The sequence below is a fragment of the Petromyzon marinus genome, unplaced genomic scaffold, assembly GCF_048934315.1.
Source record: "Petromyzon marinus isolate PM22_M1 ecotype Great Lakes invasive population unplaced genomic scaffold, UKy_Petmar_22M1.pri1.0 PM_G_Scaffold_15, whole genome shotgun sequence".
Classification (NCBI taxonomy): Eukaryota; Metazoa; Chordata; class Hyperoartia; order Petromyzontiformes; family Petromyzontidae; genus Petromyzon; species Petromyzon marinus.
The window spans coordinates 4,229,286-4,254,980 of NW_027422706.1; the positions used below are offsets into that span (position 1 = coordinate 4,229,286).

General features: G+C 39.6%; 1 protein-coding gene across 1 annotated transcript in view; it reads right to left on the minus strand.

Annotated features, from left to right (window-relative positions):
- Positions 1-25,324, minus strand: part of LOC142910734 (uncharacterized) — a 159,608-nt gene extending 134,284 nt beyond the window's left edge. Inside the window, exons 1-2 of the mRNA XM_076060129.1 lie at positions 25,124-25,324; positions 23,710-24,706 (exon numbers count right to left, since the gene is read on the minus strand). Of these exons, the coding sequence (XP_075916244.1) occupies positions 23,710-24,706; positions 25,124-25,197 (1,071 nt within the window). The 5' untranslated portion in view covers positions 25,198-25,324. The remainder of the gene's footprint in view (positions 1-23,709; positions 24,707-25,123) is intronic.
- Between the last annotated feature and the right edge of the window lie 371 nt (positions 25,325-25,695).

A 25,695-nucleotide genomic window follows, 5' to 3' on the forward strand; every position in this document is an offset into this window, starting at 1 on the left:
TGTCTGTATGTAAGTGTCTGTATGTTAAGTGTCTGTATGTAAGTGTCTGTATGTAAGTATCTCAGTGTCTGTATGTAAGTTTCTGTATGTAAGTGTCTGTATGTAAGTGTCTCAGTGTCTGTATGTAAGTGTCTGTATGTAAGTTTCTGTATGTAAGTATCTGTATGTAAATGTCTGTGTGTAAGTGACTGTATGTACGTGTCTTAGTGTCTGTATGTAAGTGTCTGTATGTAAGTGTCTGTATGTAAGTGGCTGTATGTAAGTGTCTGTAAGTGTCTGTATGTAAGTATCTGTATGTAAGTGTCTGTATGTAAGTTTCTGTATGTAAGTGTATGTTTGTAAGTGTCTGTATGTAAGTGTCTGTATGTAAGTGCCTGTTTGTAAGTGTCTGTATGTAAGTGTCTGTATATAAGTGCCTGTATGTAAGTGTCTGTATGTAAGTGTCTCAGTGTCTGTATGTAAGTGTCTGTATGTAAGTGTCTCAGTGTCTGTATGTAAGTGTCTGTATGTAAGCTTCTGTATGTAAGTGTCTGTAAGTAGTGTCTCTATGTAAGTGTCTCAGTGTCTGTATGTAAGTGTCTGTATGTAAGTGTCTCGGTGTCTGTATGTAAGTGTCTGTATGTAAGTGTCTGTATGTAAGTGTCTGTATGTAAATGTCTCAGTGTCTGTATGTAAGTGTATGTAAGCGTCTGTATGTAAGTGTCTATGTAAGTGTCTCAGTGTCTGTATGTAAGTGTCTGTATGTAAGTGTCTGTATGTAAGTGTCTTAGTGTCTGTATGTAAGTGTCTGTATGTAATTGTCTGTGTGTAAGTGTCTTTATGTAAGAATCTGTATGTAAGTGTCTGTATGTAAGTGTCTAAGTGTCTGTATGTAAGTGTCTTTATGTAAGAGTCTGTATGTAAGTGTCTGTACGTAAGTGTCTAAGTGTGTGTATGTAAGGGTCTGTATGTAAGTGTCTGTATGTAAGTGTCTGTATGTAAGTGTTTTTATGTAAGTGTCTGTATGTAAGTGTCTCAGTGTCTGTTTGTGTCAGTATGTAAGTGTCTGTATGTAAGTGTCTATGTAAGTGTCTGTATGTAAGTGCCTGTATGTAAGTGTCTGTATGTAAGTGTCTGTATGTAAGTGTCTGTATGTAAGTGTCTCAGTATCTGTATGTAAATGTCTTTATGTAAGTGTCTGTATGTAAGTGTCTATGTAAGTGTCTGTATGTAAGTGTCTGTATGTAAGTGTCTCAGTGTCTGTATGTAAGTGTCTGTATGTAAGCGTCTGTATGTAAGTGTCTATGTAAGTGTCTCAGTGTCTTTATGTAAGTGTCTGTATGTAAGTGTCTCAGTGTCTGTATGTAAGTGTCTCAGTGTCTGTATGTAAGTGTCTGTATGTAAGTGTCTCAGTGTCTGTATGTAAGTGTCTGTATGTAAGTGTCTGTATGTAAGTGTCTGTATGTAAGTGTCTCACTGTCTGTATGTAAGTGTCTGTATGTAAGTGTCTCAGTGTCTGTATCTAAGTGTCTGTATGTAAGTGTCTCAGTGTCTGTATGTAAGTGTCTGTATGTAAGCGTCTGTATTTAAGTGTCTATGTAAGTGTCTCAGTGTCTGTATGTAAGTGTCTGTATGTAAGTGTCTGTATGTAAGTGTCTTAGTGTCTGTATGTAAGTGTCTGTATGTAATTGTCTGTATGTAAGTGTCTTTATGTAAGAGACTGTATGTAAGTGTCTGTATGTAAGTGTCTAAGTGTCTGTATGTAAGTGTCTTTATGTAAGAGTCTGTATGTAAGTGTCTGTATGTAAGTGTCTAAGTGTGTGTATGTAAGGGTCTGTATGTAAGTGTCTGTATGTAAGTGTCTATATGTAAATGTCTGTATGTAAGTGTTTGTATGTAAGTGTCTGCATGTAAGTGTCTCAGTGTCTGTTTGTGTCAGTATGTAAGTGTCTGTATGTAAGTGTCTATGTAAGTGTCTGTATGTAAGTGCCTATATGTAAGTATCTGTATGTAAGTGTCTGTATGTAAGTTTCTGTATGTAACTGTCTCTATGTAAGTATCTGTATGCAAGTGTCTGTATGTCAGTGTCACAGAGTCAGTATGTAAGTGTCTGTATGTAAGTGTCTGTATGTAAGTGTCTGTATGTAAGTGTCTGTATGTAAGTGTCTCAGTGTCTGTATATAAGTGTCTGTATGTAAGCGTCTGTATGTAAGTGTCTCAGTGTCTGTATGTAGGTGTCTGTATGTAAGTGTCTGTATGTAAGTGTCTAAGTGTCTGTATGTAAGTGTCTGTATGTAAGCGTCTGTATGTAAGTGTCTCAGTGTCTGTATGTAAGTGTCTGTATGTAAGTGTCTCAGTGTCTGCATGTAAGTGTCTGTATGTAAGTGTCTGTATGTAAGTGTCTGTATGTAAGTGTCTCAGTGTCTGTATGTAAGTGTCTGTATGTAAGTGTCTCAGTGTCTGTATGTAAGTGTCTGTATGTAAGTGTCTGTATGTAAGTGTCTGTATGTAAATGTCTCAGTGTCTGTATGTAAGTGTATGTATGTAAGTGTCTGTATGTAAGTGTCTTAGTGTCTGTATGTAAGTGTCTGTATGTAATTGTCTGTATGTAAGTGTCTTTATGTAAGAGTCTGTATGTAAGTGTCTGTATGTAAGTGTCTAAGTGTCTGTATGTAAGTGTCTTTATGTAAGAGTCTGTATGTAAGTGTCTGTATGTAAGTGTCTAAGTGTGTGTATGTAAGGGTCTGTATGTAAGTGTCTGTATGTAAGTGTCTGTATGTAAGTGTCTGTATGTAAGTGTTTGTATGTAAGTATCTGTATGTAAGTGTCTCAGTGTCTGTTTGTGTCAGTATGTAAGTGTCTGTATGTAAGTGTCTATGTAAGTGTCTGTATGTAAGTGCCTGTATGTAAGTATCTGTATGTAAGTGTCTGTATGTAAGTTTCTGTATGTAACTGTCTCTATGTAAGTATCTGTATGTAAGTGTCTGTATGTCAGTGTCACAGTGTCAGTATGTAAGTGTCTGTATGTAAGTGTCTGTATGTAAGTGTCTGTATGTAAGTGTCTGTATGTATGTGTCTCAGTGTCTGTATATAAGTGTCTGTATGTAAGCATCTGTATGTAAGTGTCTCAGTGTCTGTATGTAGGTGTCTGTATGTAAGTGTCTGTATGTAAGTGTCTAAGTGTCTGTATGTAAGTGTCTGTATGTAAGCGTCTGTATGTAAGTGTCTCAGTGTCTGTATGTAAGGGTCTGTATGTAAGTGTCTCAGTGTCTGCATGTAAGTGTCTGTATGTAAGTGTCTGTATGTAAGTGTCTGTATGTAAGTGTCTCAGTGTCTGTATGTAAGTGTCTGTATGTAAGTGTCTCAGTGTCTGTATGTAAGTGTCTGTATGTAAGTGTCTGTATGTAAGTGTCTGTATGTAAATGTCTCAGTGTCTGTATGTAAGTGTATGTATGTAAGTGTCTGTATGTAAGTGTCTGTATGTAATTGTCTGTATGTAAGTGTCTTTATGTAAGAGTCTGTATGTAAGGGTCTGTATGTAAGTGTCTAAGTGTCTGTATGTAAGTGTCTTTATGTAAGAGTCTGTATGTAAGTGTCTGTATGTAAGTGTCTAAGTGTGTGTATGTAAGGGTCTGTATGTAAGTGTCTGTATGTAAGTGTCTGTATGTAAGTGTCTGTATGTAAGTGTTTGTATGTAAGTGTCTGTATGTAAGTGTCTCAGTGTCTGTTTGTGTCAGTATGTAAGTGTCTGTGTGTAAGTGTCTATGCAAGTGTCTGTATGTAAGTGCCTGTATGTAAGTGTCTGTATGTAAGTGTCTGTATGTAAGTGTGTGTATGTAAGTGTCTGTATGTAAGTGTCTGTATGTAAGTGTCTCAGTATCTGTATGTAAATGTCTTTATGTAAGTGTCTGTATGTAAGTGTCTGTATGTAAGTGTCTGTATGTTAAGTGTTTGTATGTAAGTGTCTGTATGTGAATATCTCAGTGTCTGTATGTAAGTGTCTGTATGTAAGTGTCTGTATGTAAGTGTCTCAGTGTCTGTATGTAAGTGTCTGTATGTAAGTGTCTGTATGTAAGTGTCTGTATGAAAGTGTCTGTATGTTAAGTGTCTGTATGTAAGTGTCTGTATGTAAGTATCTCAGTGTCTGTATGTAATTTTCTGTATGTGTCTGTATGTAAGTGTCTTTATGTAAGAGTCTGTATGTAAGTGTCTGTATGTAAGTGTCTGTATGTTAAGTGTTTGTATGTAAGTGTCTGTATGTGAATATCTCAGTGTCTGTATGTAAGTGTCTGTATGTAAGTGTCTGTATGTAAGTGTCTCAGTGTCTGTATGTAAGTGTCTGTATGTAAGTGTCTGTATGTAAGTGTCTGTATGTAAGTGTCTGTATGTTAAGTGTCTGTATGTAAGTATCTGTATGTAAGTATCTCAGTGTCTGTATGTAAGTTTCTGTATGTAAGTGTCTGTATGTAAGTGTCTCAGTGTCTGTATGTAAGTGTCTGTATGTAAGTTTCTGTATGTAAGTATCTGTATGTAAATGTCTGTGTGTAAGTGACTGTATGTAAGTGTCTTAGTGTCTGTATGTAAGTGTCTGTATGTAAGTGTCTGTATGTAAGTGTCTGTAAGTGTCTGTATGTAAGTATCTGTATGTAAGTGTCTGTATGTAAGTTTCTGTATGTAAGTGTATGTTTGTAAGTGTCTGTATGTAAGTGTCTGTATGTAAGTGCCTGTTTGTAAGTGTCTGTATGTAAGTGTCTGTATATAAGTGCCTGTATGTAAGTGTCTGTATGTAAGTGTCTCAGTGTCTGTATGTAAGTGTCTGTATGTAAGTGTCTCAGTGTCTGTATGTAAGTGTCTGTATGTAAGCTTCTGTATGTAAGTGTCTGTAAGTAGTGTCTCTATGTAAGTGTCTCAGTGTCTGTATGTAAGTGTCTGTATGTAAGTGTCTCGGTGTCTGTATGTAAGTGTCTGTATGTAAGTGTCTGTATGTAAGTGTCTGTATGTAAATGTCTCAGTGTCTGTATGTAAGTGTATGTAAGCGTCTGTATGTAAGTGTCTATGTAAGTGTCTCAGTGTCTGTATGTAAGTGTCTGTATGTAAGTGTCTGTATGTAAGTGTCTTAGTGTCTGTATGTAAGTGTCTGTATGTAATTGTCTGTGTGTAAGTGTCTTTATGTAAGAGTCTGTATGTAAGTGTCTGTATGTAAGTGTCTTAGTGTCTGTATGTAAGTGTCTTTATGTAAGAGTCCGTATGTAAGTGTCTGTACGTAAGTGTCTAAGTGTGTGTATGTAAGGGTCTGTATGTAAGTGTCTGTATGTAAGTGTCTGTATGTAAGTGTTTTTATGTAAGTGTCTGTATGTAAGTGTCTCAGTGTCTGTTTGTTTCAGTATGTAAGTGTCTGTATGTAAGTGTCTATGTAAGTGTCTGTATGTAAGTGCCTGTATGTAAGTGTCTGTATGTAAGTGTCTGTATGTAAGTGTCTGTATGTAAGTGTCTCAGTATCTGTATGTAAATGTCTTCATGTAAGTGTCTGTATGTAAGTGTCTATGTAAGTGTCTGTATGTAAGTGTCTGTATGTAAGTGTCTCAGTGTCTGTATGTAAGTGTCTGTATGTAAGCGTCTGTATGTAAGTGTCTATGTAAGTGTCTCAGTGTCTTTATGTAAGTGTCTCTATGTAAGTGTCTCAGTGTCTGTATGTAAGTGTCTCAGTGTCTGTATGTAAGTGTCTGTATGTAAGTGTCTCAGTGTCTGTATGTAAGTGTCTGTATGTAAGTGTCTGTATGTAAGTGTCTGTATGTAAGTGTCTCAGTGTCTGTATGTAAGTGTCTGTATGTAAGTGTCTCAGTGTCTGTATCTAAGTGTCTGTATGTAAGTGTCTCAGTGTCTGTATGTAAGTGTCTGTATGTAAGCGTCTGTATGTAAGTGTCTATGTAAGTGTCTCAGTGTCTGTATGTAAGTGTCTGTATGTAAGTGTCTGTATGTAAGTGTCTTAGTGTCTGTATGTAAGTGTCTGTATGTAATTGTCTGTATGTAAGTGTCTTTATGTAAGAGTCTGTATGTAAGTGTCTGTATGTAAGTGTCTAAGTGTGTGTATGTAAGGGTCTGTATGTAAGTGTCTGTATGTAAGTGTCTATGTAAGTGTCTGTATGTAAGTGCCTGTATGTAAGTATCTGTATGTAAGTGTCTGTATGTATGTAAGTTTCTGTATGTAACTGTCTCTATGTAAGTATCTGTATGTAAGTGTCTGTATGTCAGTGTCACAGTGTCAGTATGTAAGTGTCTGTATGTAAGTGTCTGTATGTAAGTGTCTGTATGTAAGTGTCTGTATGTAAGTGTCTCAGTGTCTGTATATAAGTGGCTGTATGTAAGCGTCTGTATGTAAGTGTCTCAGTGTCTGTATGTAAGTGTCTGTATGTAAGCGTCTGTATGTAAGTGTCTCAGTGTCTGTATGTAAGTGTCTGTATGTAAGTGTCTCAGTGTCTGCATGTAAGTGTCTGTATGTAAGTGTCTGTATGTAAGTGTCTGTATGTAAGTGTCTCAGTGTCTGTATGTAAGTGTCTGTATGTAAGTGTCTCTGTGTCTGTATGTAAGTGTGTGTATGTAAGTGTCTGTATGTAAGTGTCTGTATGTAAATGTCTCAGTGTCTGTATGTAAGTGTATGTATGTAAGTGTCTGTATGTAAGTGTCTTAGTGTCTGTATGTAAGTGTCTGTATGTAATTGTCTGTATGTAAGTGTCTTTATGTAAGAGTCTGTATGTAAGTGTCTGTATGTAAGTGTCTAAGTGTCTGTATGTAAGTGTCTTTATGTAAGAGTCTGTATGTAAGTGTCTGTATGTAAGTGTCTAAGTGTGTGTATGTAAGGGTCTGTATGTAAGTGTCTGTATGTAAGTGTCTGTATGTAAGTGTCTGTATGTAAGTGTTTGTATGTAAGTGTCTGTATGTAAGTGTCTCAGTGTCTGTTTGTGTCAGTATGTAAGTGTCTGTATGTAAGTGTCTATGTAAGTGTCTGTATGTAAGTGCCTGTATGTAAGTATCTGTATGTAAGTGTCTGTATGTAAGTTTCTGTATGTAACTGTCTCTATGTAAGTATCTGTATGTAAGTGTCTGTATGTCAGTGTCACAGTGTCAGTATGTAAGTGTCTGTATGTAAGTGTCTGTATGTAAGTGTCTGTATGTAAGTGTCTGTATGTAAGTGTCTCAGTGTCTGTATATAAGTGTCTGTATGTAAGCGTCTGTATGTAAGTGTCTCAGTGTCTGTATGTAGGTGTCTGTATGTAAGTGTCTGTATGTAAGTGTCTAAGTGTCTGTATGTAAGTGTCTGTATGTAAGCGTCTGTATGTAAGTGTCTCAGTGTCTGTATGTAAGGGTCTGTATGTAAGTGTCTCAGTGTCTGCATGTAAGTGTCTGTATGTAAGTGTCTGTATGTAAGTGTCTGTATGTAAGTGTCTCAGTGTCTGTATGTAAGTGTCTGTATGTAAGTGTCTCAGTGTCTGTATGTAAGTGTCTGTATGTAAGTGTCTGTATGTAAGTGTCTGTATGTAAATGTCTCAGTGTCTGTATGTAAGTGTATGTATGTAAGTGTCTGTATGTAAGTGTCTGTATGTAATTGTCTGTATGTAAGTGTCTTTATGTAAGAGTCTGTATGTAAGGGTCTGTATGTAAGTGTCTAAGTGTCTGTATGTAAGTGTCTTTATGTAAGAGTCTGTATGTAAGTGTCTGTATGTAAGTGTCTAAGTGTGTGTATGTAAGGGTCTGTATGTAAGTGTCTGTATGTAAGTGTCTGTATGTAAGTGTCTGTATGTAAGTGTTTGTATGTAAGTGTCTGTATGTAAGTGTCTCAGTGTCTGTTTGTGTCAGTATGTAAGTGTCTGTATGTAAGTGTCTATGTAAGTGTCTGTATGTAAGTGCCTGTATGTAAGTGTCTGTATGTAAGTGTCTGTATGTAAGTGTGTGTATGTAAGTGTCTGTATGTAAGTGTCTGTATGTAAGTGTCTCAGTATCTGTATGTAAATGTCTTTATGTAAGTGTCTGTATGTAAGTGTCTGTATGTAAGTGTCTGTATGTTAAGTGTTTGTATGTAAGTGTCTGTATGTGAAAATCTCAGCATCTGTATGTAAGTGTCTGTATGTAAGTGTCTGTATGTAAGTGTCTCAGTGTCTGTATGTAAGTGTCTGTATGTAAGTGTCTGTATGTAAGTGTCTGTATGTAAGTGTCTGTATGTTAAGTGTCCGTATGTAAGTGTCTGTATGTAAGTATCTCAGTGTCTGTATGTAAGTTTCTGTATGTAAGTGTCTGTATGTAAGTGTCTTTATGTAAGAGTCTGTATGTAAGTGTCTGTATGTTAAGTGTTTGTATGTAAGTGTCTGTATGTGAATATCTCAGTGTCTGTATGTAAGTGTCTGTATGTAAGTGTCTGTATGTAAGTGTCTCAGTGTCTGTATGTAAGTGTCTGTATGTAAGTATCTCAGTGTCTGTATGTAAGTTTCTGTATGTAAGTGTCTGTATGTAAGTGTCTCAGTGTCTGTATGTAAGTGTCTGTATGTAAGTTTCTGTATGTAACTATCTGTATGTAAATGTCTGTGTGTAAGTGACTGTATGTAAGTGTCTTAGTGTCTGTATGTAAGTGTCTGTATGTAAGTGTCTGTATGTAAGTGGCTGTATGTAAGTGTCTGTAAGTGTCTGTATGTAAGTATCTGTATGTAAGTGTCTGTATGTAAGTTTCTGTATGTAAGTGTATGTTTGTAAGTGTCTGTATGTAAGTGTCTGTATGTAAGTGCCTGTTTGTAAGTGTCTGTATGTAAGTGTCTGTATATAAGTGCCTGTATGTAAGTGTCTGTATGTAAGTGTCTCAGTGTCTGTATGTAAGTGTCTGTATGTAAGTGTCTCAGTGTCTGTATGTAAGTGTCTGTATGTAAGCTTCTGTATGTAAGTGTCTGTAAGTAGTTTCTCTATGTAAGTGTCTCAGTGTCTGTATGTAAGTGTCTGTATGTAAGTGTCTCGGTGTCTGTATGTAAGTGTCTGTATGTAAGTGTCTGTATGTAAGTGTCTGTATGTAAATGTCTCAGTGTCTGTATGTAAGTGTATGTAAGCATCTGTATGTAAGTGTCTATGTAAGTGTCTCAGTGTCTGTATGTAAGTGTCTGTATGTAAGTGTCTGTATGTAAGTGTCTTAGTGTCTGTATGTAAGTGTCTGTATGTAATTGTCTGTGTGTAAGTGTCTTTATGTAAGAGTCTGTATGTAAGTGTCTGTATGTAAGTGTCTAAGTGTCTGTATGTAAGTGTCTTTATGTAAGAGTCTGTATGTAAGTGTCTGTACGTAAGTGTCTAAGTGTGTGTATGTAAGGGTCTGTATGTAAGTGTCTGTATGTAAGTGTCTGTATGTAAGTGTTTTTATGTAAGTGTCTGTATGTAAGTGTCTCAGTGTCTGTTTGTGTCAGTATGTAAGTGTCTGTATGTAAGTGTCTATGTAAGTGTCTGTATGTAAGTGCCTGTATGTAAGTGTCTGTATGTAAGTGTCTGTATGTAAGTGTCTGTATGTAAGTGCCTGTTTGTAAGTGTCTGTATGTAAGTGTCTGTATATAAGTGCCTGTATGTAAGTGTCTGTATGTAAGTGTCTCAGTGTCTGTATGTAAGTGTCTGTATGTAAGTGTCTCAGTGTCTGTATGTAAGTGTCTGTATGTAAGCTTCTGTATGTAAGTGTCTGTAAGTAGTGTCTCTATGTAAGTGTCTCAGTGTCTGTATGTAAGTGTCTGTATGTAAGTGTCTCGGTGTCTGTATGTAAGTGTCTGTATGTAAGTGTCTGTATGTAAGTGTCTGTATGTAAATGTCTCAGTGTCTGTATGTAAGTGTATGTAAGCATCTGTATGTAAGTGTCTATGTAAGTGTCTCAGTGTCTGTATGTAAGTGTCTGTATGTAAGTGTCTGTATGTAAGTGTCTTAGTGTCTGTATGTAAGTGTCTGTATGTAATTGTCTGTGTGTAAGTGTCTTTATGTAAGAGTCTGTATGTAAGTGTCTGTATGTAAGTGTCTAAGTGTCTGTATGTAAGTGTCTTTATGTAAGAGTCTGTATGTAAGTGTCTGTACGTAAGTGTCTAAGTGTGTGTATGTAAGGGTCTGTATGTAAGTGTCTGTATGTAAGTGTCTGTATGTAAGTGTTTTTATGTAAGTGTCTGTATGTAAGTGTCTCAGTGTCTGTTTGTGTCAGTATGTAAGTGTCTGTATGTAAGTGTCTATGTAAGTGTCTGTATGTAAGTGCCTGTATGTAAGTGTCTGTATGTAAGTGTCTGTATGTAAGTGTCTGTATGTAAGTGCCTGTTTGTAAGTGTCTGTATGTAAGTGTCTGTATATAAGTGCCTGTATGTAAGTGTCTGTATGTAAGTGTCTCAGTGTCTGTATGTAAGTGTCTGTATGTAAGTGTCTCAGTGTCTGTATGTAAGTGTCTGTATGTAAGCTTCTGTATGTAAGTGTCTGTAAGTAGTGTCTCTATGTAAGTGTCTCAGTGTCTGTATGTAAGTGTCTGTATGTAAGTGTCTCGGTGTCTGTATGTAAGTGTCTGTATGTAAGTGTCTGTATGTAAGTGTCTGTATGTAAATGTCTCAGTGTCTGTATGTAAGTGTATGTAAGCATCTGTATGTAAGTGTCTATGTAAGTGTCTCAGTGTCTGTATGTAAGTGTCTGTATGTAAGTGTCTGTATGTAAGTGTCTTAGTGTCTGTATGTAAGTGTCTGTATGTAATTGTCTGTGTGTAAGTGTCTTTATGTAAGAGTCTGTATGTAAGTGTCTGTATGTAAGTGTCTAAGTGTCTGTATGTAAGTGTCTTTATGTAAGAGTCTGTATGTAAGTGTCTGTACGTAAGTGTCTAAGTGTGTGTATGTAAGGGTCTGTATGTAAGTGTCTGTATGTAAGTGTCTGTATGTAAGTGTTTTTATGTAAGTGTCTGTATGTAAGTGTCTCAGTGTCTGTTTGTGTCAGTATGTAAGTGTCTGTATGTAAGTGTCTATGTAAGTGTCTGTATGTAAGTGCCTGTATGTAAGTGTCTGTATGTAAGTGTCTGTATGTAAGTGTCTGTATGTAAGTGTCTCAGTATCTGTATGTAAATGTCTTTATGTAAGTGTCTGTATGTAAGTGTCTATGTAAGTGTCTGTATGTAAGTGTCTGTATGTAAGTGTCTCAGTGTCTGTATGTAAGTGTCTGTATGTAAGCGTCTGTATGTAAGTGTCTATGGAAGTGTCTCAGTGTCTTTATGTAAGTGTCTGTATGTAAGTGTCTCAGTGTCTGTATGTAAGTGTCTCAGTGTCTGTATGTAAGTGTCTGTATGTAAGTGTCTCAGTGTCTGTATGTAAGTGTCTGTATGTAAGTGTCTCTATGTAAGTGTCTGTATGTAAGTGTCTCAGTGTCTGTATGTAAGTGTCTGTATGTTAGTGTCTCAGTGTCTGTATCTAAGTGTCTGTATGTAAGTGTCTGTATGTAAGTGTCTGTATGTAATTGTCTGTATGTAAGTGTCTTTATGTAAGAGTCTGTATGTAAGTGTCTGTATGTAAGTGTCTAAGTGTGTGTATGTAAGGGTCTGTATGTAAGTGTCTGTATGTAAGTGTCTGTATGTAAGTGTTTGTATGTAAGTGTCTGTATGTAAGTGTCTCAGTGTCTGTTTGTGTCAGTATGTAAGTGTCTGTATGTAAGTGTCTATGTAAGTGTCTGTATGTAAGTGCCTGTATGTAAGTATCTGTATGTAAGTGTCTGTATGTATGTAAGTTTCTGTATGTAACTGTCTCTATGTAAGTATCTGTATGTAAGTGTCTGTATGTCAGTGTCACAGTGTCAGTATGTAAGTGTCTGTATGTAAGTGTCTGTATGTAAGTGTCTGTATGTAAGTGTCTGTATGTAAGTGTCTCAGTGTCTTTATATAAGTGGCTGTATGTAAGCGTCTGTATGTAAGTGTCTCAGTGTCTGTATGTAGGTGTCTGTATGTAAGTGTCTGTATGTAAGTGTCTCAGTGTCTGTATGTAAGTGTCTGTATGTAAGCGTCTGTATGTAAGTGTCTCAGTGTCTGTATGTAAGTGTCTGTATGTAAGTGTCTCAGTGTCTGCATGTAAGTGTCTGTATGTAAGTGTCTGTATGTAAGTGTCTGTATGTAAGTGTCTCAGTGTCTGTATGTAAGTGTCTGTATGTAAGTGTCTCTGTGTCTGTATGTAAGTGTGTGTATGTAAGTGTCTGTATGTAAGTGTCTGTATGTAAATGTCTCAGTGTCTGTATGTAAGTGTATGTATGTAAGTGTCTGTATGTAAGTGTCTTAGTGTCTGTATGTAAGTGTCTGTATGTAATTGTCTGTATGTAAGTGTCTTTATGTAAGAGTCTGTATGTAAGTGTCTGTATGTAAGTGTCTAAGTGTCTGTATGTAAGTGTCTTTATGTAAGAGTCTGTATGTAAGTGTCTGTATGTAAGTGTCTAAGTGTGTGTATGTAAGGGTCTGTATGTAAGTGTCTGTATGTAAGTGTCTGTATGTAAGTGTCTGTATGTAAGTGTTTGTATGTAAGTGTCTGTATGTAAGTGTCTCAGTGTCTGTTTGTGTCAGTATGTAAGTGTCTGTATGTAAGTGTCTATGTAAGTGTCTGTATGTAAGTGCCTGTATGTAAGTATCTGTATGTAAGTGTCTGTATGTAAGTTTCTGTATGTAACTGTCTCTATGTAAGTATCTGTATGTAAGTGTCTGTATGTCAGTGTCACAGTGTCAGTATGTAAGTGTCTGTATGTAAGTGTCTGTATGTAAGTGTCTGTATGTAAGTGTCTCAGTGTCTGTATATAAGTGTCTGTATGTAAGCGTCTGTATGTAAGTGTCTCAGTGTCTGTATGTAGGTGTCTGTATGTAAGTGTCTGTATGTAAGTGTCTAAGTGTCTGTATGTAAGTGTCTGTATGTAAGCGTCTGTATGTAAGTGTCTCAGTGTCTGTATGTAAGGGTCTGTATGTAAGTGTCTCAGTGTCTGCATGTAAGTGTCTGTATGTAAGTGTCTGTATGTAAGTGTCTGTATGTAAGTGTCTCAGTGTCTGTATGTAAGTGTCTGTATGTAAGTGTCTCAGTGTCTGTATGTAAGTGTCTGTATGTAAGTGTCTGTATGTAAGTGTCTGTATGTAAATGTCTCAGTGTCTGTATGTAAGTGTATGTATGTAAGTGTCTGTATGTAAGTGTCTGTATGTAATTGTCTGTATGTAAGTGTCTTTATGTAAGAGTCTGTATGTAAGGGTCTGTATGTAAGTGTCTAAGTGTCTGTATGTAAGTGTCTTTATGTAAGAGTCTGTATGTAAGTGTCTGTATGTAAGTGTCTAAGTGTGTGTATGTAAGGGTCTGTATGTAAGTGTCTGTATGTAAGTGTCTGTATGTAAGTGTCTGTATGTAAGTGTTTGTATGTAAGTGTCTGTATGTAAGTGTCTCAGTGTCTGTTTGTGTCAGTATGTAAGTGTCTGTATGTAAGTGTCTATGTAAGTGTCTGTATGTAAGTGCCTGTATGTAAGTGTCTGTATGTAAGTGTCTGTATGTAAGTGTGTGTATGTAAGTGTCTGTATGTAAGTGTCTGTATGTAAGTGTCTCAGTATCTGTATGTAAATGTCTTTATGTAAGTGTCTGTATGTAAGTGTCTGTATGTAAGTGTCTGTATGTTAAGTGTTTGTATGTAAGTGTCTGTATGTGAAAATCTCAGCATCTGTATGTAAGTGTCTGTATGTAAGTGTCTGTATGTAAGTGTCTCAGTGTCTGTATGTAAGTGTCTGTATGTAAGTGTCTGTATGTAAGTGTCTGTATGTAAGTGTCTGTATGTTAAGTGTCCGTATGTAAGTGTCTGTATGTAAGTATCTCAGTGTCTGTATGTAAGTTTCTGTATGTAAGTGTCTGTATGTAAGTGTCTTTATGTAAGAGTCTGTATGTAAGTGTCTGTATGTTAAGTGTTTGTATGTAAGTGTCTGTATGTGAATATCTCAGTGTCTGTATGTAAGTGTCTGTATGTAAGTGTCTGTATGTAAGTGTCTCAGTGTCTGTATGTAAGTGTCTGTATGTAAGTATCTCAGTGTCTGTATGTAAGTTTCTGTATGTAAGTGTCTGTATGTAAGTGTCTCAGTGTCTGTATGTAAGTGTCTGTATGTAAGTTTCTGTATGTAACTATCTGTATGTAAATGTCTGTGTGTAAGTGACTGTATGTAAGTGTCTTAGTGTCTGTATGTAAGTGTCTGTATGTAAGTGTCTGTATGTAAGTGGCTGTATGTAAGTGTCTGTAAGTGTCTGTATGTAAGTATCTGTATGTAAGTGTCTGTATGTAAGTTTCTGTATGTAAGTGTATGTTTGTAAGTGTCTGTATGTAAGTGTCTGTATGTAAGTGCCTGTTTGTAAGTGTCTGTATGTAAGTGTCTGTATATAAGTGCCTGTATGTAAGTGTCTGTATGTAAGTGTCTCAGTGTCTGTATGTAAGTGTCTGTATGTAAGTGTCTCAGTGTCTGTATGTAAGTGTCTGTATGTAAGCTTCTGTATGTAAGTGTCTGTAAGTAGTGTCTCTATGTAAGTGTCTCAGTGTCTGTATGTAAGTGTCTGTATGTAAGTGTCTCGGTGTCTGTATGTAAGTGTCTGTATGTAAGTGTCTGTATGTAAGTGTCTGTATGTAAATGTCTCAGTGTCTGTATGTAAGTGTATGTAAGCATCTGTATGTAAGTGTCTATGTAAGTGTCTCAGTGTCTGTATGTAAGTGTCTGTATGTAAGTGTCTGTATGTAAGTGTCTTAGTGTCTGTATGTAAGTGTCTGTATGTAATTGTCTGTGTGTAAGTGTCTTTATGTAAGAGTCTGTATGTAAGTGTCTGTATGTAAGTGTCTAAGTGTCTGTATGTAAGTGTCTTTATGTAAGAGTCTGTATGTAAGTGTCTGTACGTAAGTGTCTAAGTGTGTGTATGTAAGGGTCTGTATGTAAGTGTCTGTATGTAAGTGTCTGTATGTAAGTGTTTTTATGTAAGTGTCTGTATGTAAGTGTCTCAGTGTCTGTTTGTGTCAGTATGTAAGTGTCTGTATGTAAGTGTCTATGTAAGTGTCTGTATGTAAGTGCCTGTATGTAAGTGTCTGTATGTAAGTGTCTGTATGTAAGTGTCTGTATGTAAGTGCCTGTTTGTAAGTGTCTGTATGTAAGTGTCTGTATATAAGTGCCTGTATGTAAGTGTCTGTATGTAAGTGTCTCAGTGTCTGTATGTAAGTGTCTGTATGTAAGTGTCTCAGTGTCTGTATGTAAGTGTCTGTATGTAAGCTTCTGTATGTAAGTGTCTGTAAGTAGTGTCTCTATGTAAGTGTCTCAGTGTCTGTATGTAAGTGTCTGTATGTAAGTGTCTCGGTGTCTGTATGTAAGTGTCTGTATGTAAGTGTCTGTATGTAAGTGTCTGTATGTAAATGTCTCAGTGTCTGTATGTAAGTGTATGTAAGCATCTGTATGTAAGTGTCTATGTAAGTGTCTCAGTGTCTGTATGTAAGTGTCTGTATGTAAGTGTCTGTATGTAAGTGTCTTAGTGTCTGTATGTAAGTGTCTGTATGTAATTGTCTGTGTGTAAGTGTCTTTATGTAAGAGTCTGTATGTAAGTGTCTGTATGTAAGTGTCTAAGTGTCTGTATGTAAGTGTCTTTATGTAAGAGTCTGTATGTAAGTGTCTGTACGTAAGTGTCTAAGTGTGTGTATGTAAGGGTCTGTATGTAAGTGTCTGTATGTAAGTGTCTGTATGTAAGTGTTTTTATGTAAGTGTCTGTATGTAAGTGTCTCAGTGTCTGTTTGTGTCAGTATGTAAGTGTCTGTATGTAAGTGTCTATGTAAGTGTCTGTATGTAAGTGCCTGTATGTAAGTGTCTGTATGTAAGTGTCTGTATGTAAGTGTCTGTATGTAAGTGTCTCAGTATCTGTATGTAAATGTCTTTATGTAAGTGTCTGTATGTAAGTGTCTATGTAAGTGTCTGTATGTAAGTGTCTGTATGTAAGTGTCTCAGTGTCTGTATGTAAGTGTCTGTATGTAAGCGTCTGTATGTAAGTGTCTATGTAAGTGTCTCAGTGTCTTTATGTAAGTGTCTGTATGTAAGTGTCTCAGTGTCTGTATGTAAGTGTCTCAGTGTCTGTATGTAAGTGTCTGTATGTAAGTGTCTCAGTGTCTGTATGTAAGTGTCTGTATGTAAGTGTCTCTATGTAAGTGTCTGTATGTAAGTGTCTCAGTGTCTGTATGTAAGTGTCTGTATGTTAGTGTCTCAGTGTCTGTATCTAAGTGTCTGTATGTAAGTGTCTGTATGTAAGTGTCTGTATGTAAGTATCTCAGTGTCTGTATGTAAGTTTCTGTATGTAAGTGTCTGTATGTAAGTGTCTTTATGTAAGAGTCTGTATGTAAGTGTCTGTATGTAAGTGTCTGTATGTTAAGTGTTTGTATGTAAGTGTCTGTATGTGAATATCTCAGTGTCTGTATGTAAGTGTCTGTATGTAAGTGTCTGTATGTAAGTGTCTCAGTGTCTGTATGTAAGTGTCTGTATGTAAGTGTCTGTATGTAAGTGTCTGTATGTAAGTGTCTGTATGTTAAGTGTCTGTATGTAAGTGTCTGTATGTAAGTATCTCAGTGTCTGTATGTAAGTTTCTGTATGTAAGTGTCTGTATGTAAGTGTCTCAGTGTCTGTATGTAAGTGTCTGTATGTAAGTTTCTGTATGTAAGTATCTGTATGTAAATGTCTGTGTGTAAGTGTCTGGATGACAGAGGAGTTGTTCAGGATGGTTGAGAAAAAGCGACAGGCCCACTGTCATCGCCTACAGAATCCCACGTCAGAGAATGAGAAGGCTTACCGCAGCCTTCGCTCGGAGGTTCGGAGAGCCGTGAGGCGCTGCAAGGATGGGTGGTGGTCGCGGGTTGCTGAGGAGATGGAGTCTGCCTCAGTGGCCCGTGATCACAAATCTCTATTTAACTCCATCAAAAAAGTAACCTGCAGCGCCACACCTATTACCATCATTAGGGGAAAAATCGGTGATCCAATTTCCGACCCCCAGGAACAGGTTCGCAGATTTGCTGAGCATTTCTGTGAGGTCCTGGGGGAGGGAAAATCCCTCAGCCAGGAAGACATCGTGGCACAAAGTGAGGATGACCCTGCTGAGGCTGCGGTGCCTCAAATATTGGATGAAGTCACCCCCTGTGAGTGGCTGGCTGAGGTTCCATCTGCTGAGGAAGTATTGAAGGCGATCCGGAGTCTGAGACCAGGAAAGGCAGCGGGCAGAGATGATCTCCCAAGCGAAATGCTGAGGGAGGGTGGCGTTTGTGCACAGACTGCCCTATATGACATCATAACAACAGTCTGGACCACTGGACGGGTTCCGCAGGATTGGAAGGATGCCCTGGTGGTCCCCCTTTTTAAGAAGGGGGACCGCACAGACTGTAACAACTACAGGGGCATCTCACTCCTCAGTGTGCCGGGAAAGGTCCTGGCAAGGATTATTCAGCATCGCCTTGCCAGGCACGCTGAGGAGAGGCTTGCGGAGCCCCAATGCGGTTTCAGGAAAGGGCGGTCCTGCACAGATGCCATATTTTCTGTCCGTCTGCTACAGCAGAGGTGTAGGGAATTCCAACTAGACCTACATCTCTGCTTTATTGACCTGGTCAAGGCCTATGATACCATCAGTAGGCCTGGGCTCTGGGTCGTTCTTCGTGCTTTTGGAGTACCTGACCCTCTGCTCACGATCATTAAGGACCTTCATGATGGTGAGCGGGCCCGGGTAAAACTACGTGGCCGGGAGTCAGAGCCATTCCCTGTACACCTTGGGGTGCGACAGGGATGTCCTCTGGCTCCCACATTATTTAACATCTATTTTGACCACGTAGTTCGTGAAGCCTTCAATAGCTGTACCGGGGGAATCTCCATATGGTACAGATATAATGGGAGGCTAATCGATGCCCGGGTGCGGTCAAGGGATGGCTCCCTATTGCTCAACCACGTTATGTATGCTGATGACTTGGTAATAGCTGCTCAGTCAGAGGAGGAGTTGGAGACGCTGCTGCTGAGACTGGAGCGTGCCACTAAGAGGTGGGGCCTTACCATCAGCCCCACCAAAACTAAGCACCTGCCTGGGTATTTTGTACCATCGGACACTCCACCCCCACAACTCCCAATCGGTGATGGGGCAGTTGTGGAGAGAGTGGAGAGTTTCCCATACCTGGGCAGTGTGCTTATGACTGGCTCCAGTTTAACAGCAGAGGTCTCACTCCGAATCAGTCGAGCGGCAATATCTTTTCATCGGTTGCGTAACGCTGTGTGGAAGCTACCTGGTCTGTCGCTCCGCACTAAGCTTCAGGTCTTCTCGGCCACGGTCATTCCCTCCCTTCTCTACGCTTGCGAAACGTGGACCTCCCTAATGGAACATCTTCGCCGGTTAGAAACATTTAGGCTGACCTGCCTACGATCCATCCTGGGTTTAACCAGACTGGATTGTGTGAGGAGCTCACAAATCCTTGAAAGATCTGGGCAGGGTCCCATCGGTGAGCTCCTCCGGCAGGCAAGGCTGCGATGGCTGGGTCATGTAGCCCGCATGCCCAGCCACCGCATGCCGAAACAGCTTTTGTTTGGCCGGATTGAGGGGGCTAAGCGGGCGCGGCACGGGCTAGAGAAGAGATGGAGTGATGTGGTACAGGAGGACGTGGAGCTGAGTGGACTTGCCGATGACTGGTACCAGCGGTGTCAAGATCGGCCTCTGTGGAGGAGGCTCGTGAAGGATGCTACTGGGCAGTTGGAGGCAGTCGCCCTCCAACAACAACGGAGGGCGGAGGAGCGACGCTCACAACAGCGAGCGGAGCGCCGGGTGGCTAAAGCACAGCAGGTTGGCACAGTAGGGGGCACAGGTGGTGCATCAGCCAGTCATCTCAGTCAGTCGACCCGTGGCACCTGGGTCTGCCCCGTGACCTCCTGCCAGCGGGCGTTCGACACTTCACGTGGCCTCAGGGTGCACATAGCCTGGCACAAGCGTCGTGGTGACGTCACCGCCACTTAGTGGCGAATTGCGGTTGTTGTTGTATGTAAGTGTCTTAGTGTCTGTATGTAAGTGTCTGTATGTAAGTGTCTGTATGTAAGTGGCTGTATGTAAGTGTCTGTAAGTGTCTGTATGTAAGTATCTGTATGTAAGTGTCTGTATGTAAGTTTCTGTATGTAAGTGTATGTTTGTAAGTGTCTGTATGTAAGTGTCTGTATGTAAGTGCCTGTTTGTAAGTGTCTGTATGTAAGTGTCTGTATATAAGTGCCTGTATGTAAGTGTCTGTATGTAAGTGTCTCAGTGTCTGTATGTAAGTGTCTGTATGTAAGTGTCTGTATGCAAGTGTCTGTATGTAAATGTCTCAGTGTCTGTATGTAAGTGTATGTAAGCGTCTGTATGTGTCTATGTAAGTGTCTCAGTGTCTGTATGTAAGTGTCTGTATGTAAGTGTCTGTATGTAAGTGTCTTAGTGTCTGTATGTAAGTGTCTGTATGTAATTGTCTGTGTGTAAGTGTCTTTATGTAAGAGTCTGTATGTAAGTGTCTGTATGTAAGTGTCTAAGTGTCTGTATGTAAGTGTCTTTATGTAAGAGTCTGTATGTAAGTGTCTGTATGTAATTGTCTAAGTGTGTGTATGTAAGGGTCTGTATGTAAGTGTCTGTATGTAAGTGTCTGTATGTAAGTGTTTTTTATGTAAGTGTCTGTATGTAAGTGTCTCAGTGTCTGTTTGTGTCAGTATGTAAGTGTCTGTATGTAAGTGTCTATGTAAGTGTCTGTATGTAAGTGCCTGTATGTGTCTGTATGTAAGTGTCTGTATGTAAGTGTCTGTATGTAAGTGTGTGTATGTAAGTGTCTGTATGTAAGTGTCTGTATGTAAGTGTCTCAGTATCTGTATGTAAATGTCTTTATGTAAGTGTCTTATGTAAGTGTCTATGTAAGTGTCTGTATGTAAGTGTCTCAGTGTCTGTATATAAGTGTCTGTATGTAAGCATCTGTATGTGTCACAGTGTCTGTATGTAAGTGTCTATGTAAGTGTCTGTATGTAAGTGTCTCAGTGTCTGTATGTAAGTGTCTGTATGTAAGCGTCTGTATGTAAGTGTCTATGTAAGTGTCTCAGTGTCTTTATGTAAGTGTCTGTATGTAAGTGTCTCAGTGTCTGTATGTAAGTGTCTCAGTGTCTGTATGTAAGTGTCTGTATGTACGTGTCTCAGTGTCTGTATGTAAGTGTCTGTATGTAAGTGTCTGTATGTAAGTGTCTCAGTGTCTGTATGTAAGTGTCTGTATGTTAGTGTCTCAGTGTCTGTATCTAAGTGTCTGTATGTAAGTGTCTCAGTGTCTGTATGTAAGTGTATGTAAGCGTCTTTATGTAAGTGTCTATGTAAGTGTCTCAGTGTCTGTATGTAAGTGTCTGTATGTAAGTGTCTGTATGTGAGTGTCTTAGTCTCTGTATGTAAGTGTCTGTATGTAATTGTCTGTATGTAAGTGTCTTTATGTAAGAGTCTGTATGTAAGTGTCTGTATGTAAGTGTCTAAGTGTCTGTATGTAAGTGTCTTTATGTAAGAGTCTGAATGTAAGTATCTAAGTGTGTGTATGTAAGGGTCTGTATGCAAGTGTCTGTATGTAAGTGTCTGTATGTAAGTGTCTGTATGTAAGTGTTTGTATGTAAGTTTCTGTATGTAAGTGTCTCAGTGTCTGTTTGTGTCAGTATGTAAGTGTCTGTATGTAAGTGTCTATGTAAGTGTCTGTATGTAAGTGCCTGTATGTAAGTGTCTGTATGTAAGTGTCTGTATGTAAGTGTGTGTATGTAAGTGTCTGTATGTAAGTGTCTGTATGTAAGTGTCTCAGTATCTGTATGTAAATGTCTTTATGTAAGTGTCTGTATGTAAGTGTCTGTATGTAAGTGTCTGTATGTAAGTATCAGTGTCTGTATGTCAGTGTGTTTGTAAGTGTCTGTATGTAAGTGTCTGTATGTAAGTGTCTGTATTTAAGCATCTCAGTGTCTGTAAGTAAGTGTCTAAGTAAGTGTCTGTATGTAAGTGTCTGTATGTAAGTGTCTGTATGTTAAGTGTTTGTATGTAAGTGTCTGAATGTGAATATCTCAGTGTCTGTATGTAAGTGTCTGTATGTAAGTGACTGTATGTAAGTGTCTCAGTGTCTGTATGTAAGTGTCTGTATGTAAGTGTCTGTATGTAAGTGTCTGTATGTAAGTGTCTGTATGTTAAGTGTGTGTGTACACTGTGTTTGTGTCCACATTGAACCGAACCCCTGCAAGGCCATCTACTTAATGACGAGAGAAAATTCACACGAAATGTCCTTTTCAATGAAGTCTTCCAGATGTAAATTGAGACAAGCTTTTAATGAAGAAATAAAATCATCCAATTCAAAACACAACACAAGTCGAAGATGTTTCATTTTAAAACTTCAAAAAGGAGCACCGGGTGCTTGCGTGAATTCGTCCTTCGTGTGCAAATGTTGTGACTTTCCTGGCATGAAGGCCGTCAATGTGTTGGACCATTAAATGGTGCACAGCGTCTCAACAACAGCAGTGGGGTTTGCCTCAACCGATGGTTGTGAACATCCAGACGTGAATCAGCAAGGTGCATTTCTAGTCCCAGTTAGACAAAATATACGTCAACACGTAAGACAAAACTACAATTCGTGTTGTAGAGAATGTATCTCCTCCTATACGTGTAACTTTCAAGTGGTATGCCTTGTAACTGATGAATGATCCGAGCGTGCTCCCTATTTCAAAGACGATGAGTTGCTCCAGAGGCAGACGCTTCGAGAAACACAAAAGTACCCTTTGACCTGTATCACAAGAACAACGGGTCTCACCTTAGTTCTCTGTACAGGTTACTTCCAAAACACACACACACTTTGTCCTAACATCACATATTCAATGTGTGACCCTCAGATAAAATGTTACATGCACAATCAGACAAGTATTCATTCTAAATCATTGACGGGCATATTAGCAACATTGAATTACTGCAGCGAAATTGACTGCATCACGTTACATCGTATTAACAAGAAGTTATTTTACAAATACGCACCATCTGCTTAACAGTGAATGTACAACGTACTATTGTTGCGTCATTCAAAACGAGTAGGCCGTTGCATGCTGGCGTCTGGGTCAAAATTTAGCAAATTCTAAACATTACGCTACAAATAATAGATCACGGCACTTCGATGGCAACACAAGCAATCGTCATCAGGTGGGACAAGCACAGCAGCAATAAGAGGAAACTGCTGGAGTAGGCGTCTACTACTTCAGCAGTTTCTCTTGCTGTGGTTGTCCGACCTGATGACGATTGCTTGTGTTGTGATCTAAACGCCGTGACCTGTTATGTTTCTACCCACGTGGTGACTTTACCGAAAGAACTCAAGAGTGTGGATTCGAATCAAGATTGCCTACAAACTACACAACTGAGATGACGCATCAATCATCGCCCCCTACTGACAGGCTCTTGTCCACATGCAGGTTGGTGCAGGGCCACCACCCTGTGCCACACAGGGGCAGCTGCTACTTGGTGATGCGCTTCGAGTGTTTCAGACGAGGTACGACAAAACTCGGAGATGCCGAGGCGGTTAAGCAAGCGCCGAGTAAATGCAATTATTATAACATAGTGAATGCTTGGGAGCTTATTGTCTCTCGCTCCTGGTTAGAGATCTACCCAACCCACAGGTCCACAAAGACTGGCCGCTCTTACTCTGCAGGTTGAACCTAGGAATTGAGTGTTCAACTTCACATTCTTGTCATTAATGGCCTGTGACAAAGGTGCATCTATTGTAGCAACATCGTCTCTGGCTTACACATCTACCGGGTCTCCACTTGACTTTGTATTGTCTAGGAGCAAGTCCACCCACACCTCCACTTCCACAAACTGCTGGGAGTTGCCTCGCTCTGCCTCACAGTGAGAATTCTCCTCCTGCTTCACGTTGCGTCCATCGATGTGAAGGTCCCATTTTGGAGTTGAATCTTCATCTTCACATTTCACCTTCACTTCTTCCCTCTTCACCATCACTTCTTCCCTCTTCACCATCACCTCTTTATATTTCACCTCGATACCTTTAAAAGTGTCCAAGCTGGGATTTTCGTCCGGTTCTTGTTTCATGAGGGATGGGCTTATTGGGGCACTTTGACTTTCACAAGCTGATTTCAGACTCCACTCCTTGCAGATCTTCTGATGCTTCTATGTTCTCTGGTGTACTTGAAGATTTTATGAATGTGCAAACGCCTTCCCGCAGAGTGCACCTGAAGGGTTTCTCTCCCGTGTGTGTTCTCTGGTGTACTTTAAGATGTGGTGACTGTGAAAACGCCTTCCCGCATAGAGTGCACTTGAAGGGTTTCTCTCCCGTGTGTGTTCTCTGGTGTACTTTAAGATGTGGTGACTGTGAAAACGCCTTCCCGCACAGAGTGCACTTGAAGGGTTTCTCTCCCGTGTGTGTTCTCTCGTGTACTTGAAGATTTGATGACTGTGCAAACATCATCCCACACAAAATGCACCTGAAGGGTTTCTCTCCTGTGTGTATTCTCTGGTGTTTTTTAAGAACAGATGACAGTGAAAATGCCTTCCCACACACAGTGCACTTGAATGGTTTCTCTCCTGTGTGTGTTCTCTGGTGTTTTTTAAGAACAGTTGACTGTGAAAATGCCTTCCCACACACACTGCACTTGAAGGGTTTCTCTCCCGTGTGTGTTCTCTGGTGTTCTACAAGAGTAGATGAATGTGCAAATGCCTTCCCACACATCGTGCACCTGAAGGATTTCACTCCCGTGTGTGTTCTCTGGTGTATTACAAGAGCAGATGAACGTGGAAACGCCTTCCCACACACACTGCACTTGAAGGGTTTCTCTCCCGTGTGTGTTCTCTGGTGTTCTACAAGAGTAGATGAATGTGCAAACGCCTTCCCACACATCGTGCACCTGAAGGGTTTCACTCCCGTGTGTGTTCTCTGGTGTATTACAAGAGCAGATGAACGTGGAAACGCCTTCCCACACACACTGCACCTGAAGGGTTTCTCTCCCGTGTGTGTTCTCTGGTGGGTCTGAAAAACTGATGACCATGCAAATGCCTTCCCACACACAGTGCACTTAAAGGGTTTCTCTCCCGTGTGTGTTCTCTGGTGGGTCTGAAAAACTGATGTCCATGCAAATGCCTTCCCACACACAGTGCACTTGAAGGGTTTCACTCCCGTGTGTGTTCTCTGGTGTGTTACAAGAGCAACCGACTGTGAAAATGCCTTCCCACACACACTGCACTTGAAGGGTTTCACTGCCATGTGTGTTCTCTGGTGGGTTACAAGAGCAGATGAACGTGCAAACGCCTTCCCACACACACTGCACTTGAAGGGTTTCTCTCCTGTGTGTGTTCTCTGGTGTTCTTTAAGAACAGATGACTGTGAAAATGCCTTCCCACACACAGTGCACTTGAAGGGTTTCTCTCCCGTATGTGTTCTCTGGTGTATTTTAAGAGCAAATGACCGTGCAAATGCATAGTTGCACACACTACACTTGAAGGGTTTCTCTCCTGTGTGTGTTCTCTGGTGTATTTTAAGAGTAGATGAATGTGCAAACGCCTTCCCGCACATCGTGCACCTGAAGGGTTTCTCTCCTGTGTGAGTTCTCTGGTGCCGTGTCAAATTTCCAGTCCGATCTGTGCTGTATGCACACCGGTCGCATTGTTGACTTGTCCTACCGAGCTGCGCTGAGTGCATTTGCTCCATCAGTCCAATTCTGCGGAGGAAGCGTCAGAGGAAGCGTCAGCTGCAGACAGAAAAAAATAATATCCACACCATCTACACGTCAGTATCGAGGCACAGAGGAATGCATATATACATGTGACTTACACGTCTATATTCATATATTCATGATGTAGTAAAAACGTTTCACAAATTCATCACAGGGCAGTTACGGCACACAATGAGAGGGCAAATGGTCATAAACATGCCTGGAAGCCCTCGTATCTTCAAAATGAATGTTAACCTAAAACTCCGAGCACACAATTTCTGCTGTCTGGTTACAAAAGGAATATTTATGAGAGCTAAATTCAGCTGACATAGCAAAGGGTATTGAAAACAATACTATTTGTGTTAGGCAGAAATGCATAAATTAACGTTCAATCGCAAATTAGAGGTGTGAATCCAGGCTCACATGTCCTTAAATGCTGGGATGAACAGTTCCGACTTCAGCTGCACGTGTGTGCTGTGTTCACCTCCTGTTTCCATTCTTACAAAGAGTTCCAGAGGAAAACAAAAAGAAACTATTGTTTTGATATAACTTCCGTGTTCAACAGAGTTAATAGACTTTACTGCAAATACAAACTTGACACTGTCACACACTGGCAGTGGCGTGTCTAGAATCATGCCTGGCCACCTTCATCTGCTTGGCATGAATGCTTCCTCACTCCACCAAGTAATTAATCGAGGATCAATGAACATAGCCAAGGCTAACTGGAGTTTGCGTGTCCCTCTCCGTGGTGAGATGTTAACTGCCTCACCTGGTGTACAGGAAGTCGTGGGTTCGATCCCGACCCTGACGCCTGCTGTATATTTGGAGTTTGCGCGTCTCTCCGCTGAGCGTCTTTGACCGATTGACATTGACACACGTATTCTTGTTGATTTCGGTAAAGTTACGTAGATAGAAAATAACAATAACAGATAATACAATTACATTAAATAAAGACCACTTGTGTTGCGATCAAAACGACGTGAGTTGTTTTTCTT